The 4,360-nt window shown below is 40.9% G+C and overlaps 1 protein-coding gene across 1 annotated transcript; it reads left to right on the top strand.

The window, feature by feature from the left end:
• The first annotated feature begins 2,737 nt into the window (after positions 1 to 2,737).
• Positions 2,738 to 3,981, top strand: PRR32 (proline rich 32). The gene is given in 4 exon segments (XM_045068280.1): positions 2,738 to 2,802; positions 2,977 to 3,385; positions 3,387 to 3,812; positions 3,814 to 3,981. Coding segments are annotated over 4 exon segments (948 nt in total). The 3' UTR covers positions 3,862 to 3,981.
• Positions 3,982 to 4,360: the final 379 nt, after the last annotated feature.

The following is a 4,360-nucleotide window of genomic DNA, read 5'->3' as shown; positions in this document are numbered from 1 at the left end:
ACAAGTTGCAAGGCAAATCTGAGCTAGTATCTATAAATTTATAATACCTATTATGGTTTTGGAAAATTCTCTGGTGCCATTGGCTTTGTCACTGTGCCCAGCTATTTGATGTCCATATTATACTTCACTTTTATGTAATCCAATTAATATATTTTTACTAAACAGACATTTCTAGGTAAACCAGCCCATGATGGCAATAGTTTGATAGGCATAAAAGGGTTTCCTGTGGCTTCCTTGCCATTATTCAGGGAAAAAAAGCATAAAATAAATGTGACTTACCACCTATTGGGCATTAGCACAATTTCCCTCTGACATAGTAAGTGTTAAGAAAGTTCTAATGCTCCACTAGAGTTATATTGCTAATAACAATTTTTCTTACATAAAAGAGCAAGGAAATAATAAACGGAATAAAAATATAAAGAAAGCTGGAGAATCATGAAATTTCTTTATAGTGAACCATGCTAGGCAAGTGAACAGATTCTTTTGGGAGAAATGTTGGAAACATGCCGCTTTCATCTTTCAAGGAGATTAAATAAAACAACAAACAAAACAAAACAAAACAAAAAACCCTCAGTGCTGTACATACTTGGACAAGGCACCCTGGCAGGAAGATCGGAATTTACAGACCCAAAAGGTTATTTCTATCATGAATTGTGTGGCTTCAAAGCACTGACAATTTCTTTGCATTAGTATTTTATACTTATCCACTGTACACATACATGCACACACACTTACACACACATTCCATATATAACTTGAAACAAATTGTATTTGAGTCTGTTATCTTTCTTTAAGAAAGAATATGTAACCTTTGAAATATAACAGCATATTCTGATATTGGGAATATAGAAAGATTTTAAAGTCTTCAAGGTATTGTCTGAAAAGTGCAAATCTCAGGTAAATTTAAGGAAGTGTGCCAAGTGCAAATCTCAGGTAAATTTAAGGAAGTGAGCCAAGTTTATGGCTTTATCCTAGAGCAAGATTAGTAATCTTAGATGAGGGGATGGCCATTGTAATTTCAGAGCAATCAATCTGTATATCAATGGCAGAAAATAAAATCTGGGGAAGCATACTAGTTTAAAGTGGAGGAAGAGAATGAAATTTAGGCTCAAAGAACAGAAAGTGCTTTCTGAAAAGAAGTTACAAGGTGAAATCTGAACTAATATTCATAAATTTATGATATCTGTTATGCCTTCCATTCCCCTTCTTCTTTGAAGACAAGGTCACAGAATTCCATTACAGGAAAAATGTATATTTACAGAGCTCTATTACAGGAAATATATACATAACACACTCACAGAAGCACACATGAGCATCAACATACAGAACCAGTAAACTAGAAGGTAGAAAAAAGAAAACTGAGAGACTAAAAATTAAAGCCAATATGATTTTTAGGGTACTTTTTTTATGACGGTATTTTTTCCCCAACTTCAAAAAAGAGACTCAGATTGAAAACCAATTTAACCCTATAAATTTCTGTTCTCCATCATGTATGCATCTTCAAAACTGAAATTTTAAATTACAAGACTAGGCATGGTACAGTGCTCAATGTTAGTATTTTCAAACACAAGGAAGAAACATGGTAACTTTTAATAAAGTACCAGGCCTCCATGATTCTTCTAAAATCTTTAAATGATTTGTCTTTCCATCTGGCCTGCAACAGGGTTAACTTAGCGAAAGTCTTTACCATCCATCTACTATGCAAAAAGGAGTCTTACATTTAGTTTCAAAGGAGTATCACAAATTTATCCCCTCCCCCTCCTCACTCCTATCCTCCCTCCCTTCCCTAGCAACTGTTAACCTCAGAAAGAGAACAAGGGACAAGTGGGCTGGAGAGAGTGAAGGAGGGGATCACAGACAAAAACCTTGCAGGATACAAAATCTGGTACTAAAAATACCGGATTTAAGGCCAGCAATTTTATTTATTTATTTATTTATTTGGCAGAGAGAGAAATCACAAGTAGAGAGGCAGGTAGAGAGAGAGGGAGAAGCAGGCTCCCTGCTGAGCAGAGAGCCCTGATGTGGGGCTCGATCCCAGGACCCTGAGGTCATGACCTGAGCCGAAGACAGAGGCTTAGGTCAGCAACTCCCAAGGGCAGCAATTCTTAAATGTAATTTTGAAACAAAATTGCAAGTCTTTAGTCCAAATAGTTGGTGTTAAACTTGAGGAAATTCGTTCTCTAGGCTGTGGTACAGGTTGAATGAAAGAAAAATTTAACAAAATTCTGTTGCAAATGGTGAATGATGCTTCAGAAAGACAAACACACTGGAGCATTTGATTTTTGTTTTTGTTTTTTTAAGGATTTTATTCATTTATTTGACAGACAGAGATCACATGTAGGCAGAGAGGCAGGCAGAGAGAGAGGAGGAAGCAGGCTCCCCACTGAGCAGAGAGCCTGATGTAGGGCTTGATCCCAGGATCCTGGGGTCATGACCTGAGCTGAAGGCAGAGGCTTTAACCCACTGAGCCACCCAGGCGCCCTGGAGCATTTGTTAACACAGATAACCTTTCTTTTACTTCAGTGGAGAAAGAAGAAGGAAAAAAAAAGTCTTTCCTTATAAAACTTTCTAGAACACTCGTGCCAGAATCTGAATGCTGGGCTTTAGTGGAGCATGGGTCCTATGGGGGGAATGGAAAGAGCTGCTGTTTTCTATGGCAAGCCTGTGCATGCATCCTTTAAAGAAACTCTCTGGGTCTTCGCTTCCTTGCTGCGTTGATGAGGTGGGGAAATGAGGAATGGGGTGGAGCCACAAGAAAGCCATAAAGGAAAATTGGGGTATCTGTTTAAAAGAAGCCATCCGGTATGGTGAGCGTGGGCTAAAAAAGTCCTCGCTGACTTTACGTGGGAGGAGATAGGCTCTCCCTTTACCTTTATATAGGTATATTCCAGGGAGTTTAATCAATCACATATTTCCAGATACTCTCATATCACTGCATTTCCTATTTATTTATTTAATTATTTCTATTTTTGCAAGCCTTGGTGGGCACGCCCCTTCACCTAATGGAGCAATTGCCGATGAGTGTGGGATGCGGGAGTTGCGTCCCGAAGACATGTCCCTCCAGCGTTCAAGGTCCATGCCAAAAGAAGATGTGGAGGCTTGGGGCCACCATCGCGTCCTGCTGAGAGCTCCCGTCAATGTGTTGACCGACCTGTCAAGAGAGCAGCTGGAACTCCCCTCTGAGATAGCAGGAGCTTGCATTCCTGTCCACAGTTCCAGAGCTCACAAACACCCCTATGGGCCACCACCTGTTGTTACTGAAGAGTCCCTAGCAACAACAGAAGTAAATAGCTCTGAGGGGTTGGCAGACTGGAGGCTTAGAGAACAAGATTCTATTAATGTGTCCCAGGAATTCTCTGGCAGCCCTCCAGCACTGATGATGGGGGGGGGGGGCAAGGGTGAGCAGGGGAGACACCCAGAGAGGTGGCAATAATGCAAGGTTATACCTGGTTTTGCCAGGTCAAGGGTTCTTTCCATCCAGGGGTCCGCAAGTTAGAGGCCCCCCACACATCCCTACTGTTAGATCAGGGGTAATGATGGAGCTGCCTCCAGGAAATACAAGAATGGCCAGCAAGGAAAGGCTGGCTCATGTTTCTTTCCCACTAGGAGGCCCTCAACACCCGGTGGAGAACTGGTCTAAGCCTCTCCATTTGTCTTCCAGTATTGCTGGTTTACCTTCACACCCTACTGCTCACGGCTTTATATCTCCTCGACTTCCGAGTTTCAGTCCATTTCTTGCTATGCCTATTGCTTTTGCTCCACCCCCAATATTTGGTCCTACCCTGCCTTCTTATTTGGAAAATTTTCCTTCCTGGGGGCATGCCTGCTCCTGTGCTCTCAAACAGAGAGAACAACCAATGACAAAAAAGGGCTGGGGGAAAAGGTGAAAATTACTCATTTATGTTTTTATATTTGAAAACCCCCTATCCTCTTACATTTTACTTGCCTTATGTGTTTGGAGATTCAATAAAGATTCTGAAGTTTGAAATATTGTGAATTGTTTTTAAAAATGCAACCCTGGGAGCTTAAACTTTGGCTTTTGTTTTCTAACTTTACGGAAATTAAAGCAGTAATGTGCTAGTACTTTCTAAGTAGCTTAGTTGAATCCCTAGTCTTGGCTTGCTCCTGTGTGAGTGGGGGAGGGTCAATAGTGTTCTTGCAAGGCCAGATATAGGGTGGGGAATTACTATCTACCTAAGGCTATGGGGGTTGCTCACAACAGGATGGGTATAATAAAATAAGGTACATAAAGTAGACCAAAGTCTAGATAGTAGAGAAAAATGCACAGTGAGTAAGAATAGGATGAGACCAGTGAGGGTATTAACCAACACCTAACAGCCAGTTAGAGGCAGAACCAGGC

Source organism: Mustela putorius, unplaced genomic scaffold (assembly GCF_011764305.1).
Source record: "Mustela putorius furo isolate JIRA1106 unplaced genomic scaffold, ASM1176430v1.1 tig00003901_pilon_pilon_pilon, whole genome shotgun sequence".
In the NCBI taxonomy this organism is placed as follows: Eukaryota; Metazoa; Chordata; class Mammalia; order Carnivora; family Mustelidae; genus Mustela; species Mustela putorius.
This window is presented reverse-complemented; position numbering and strand designations above follow the sequence as displayed.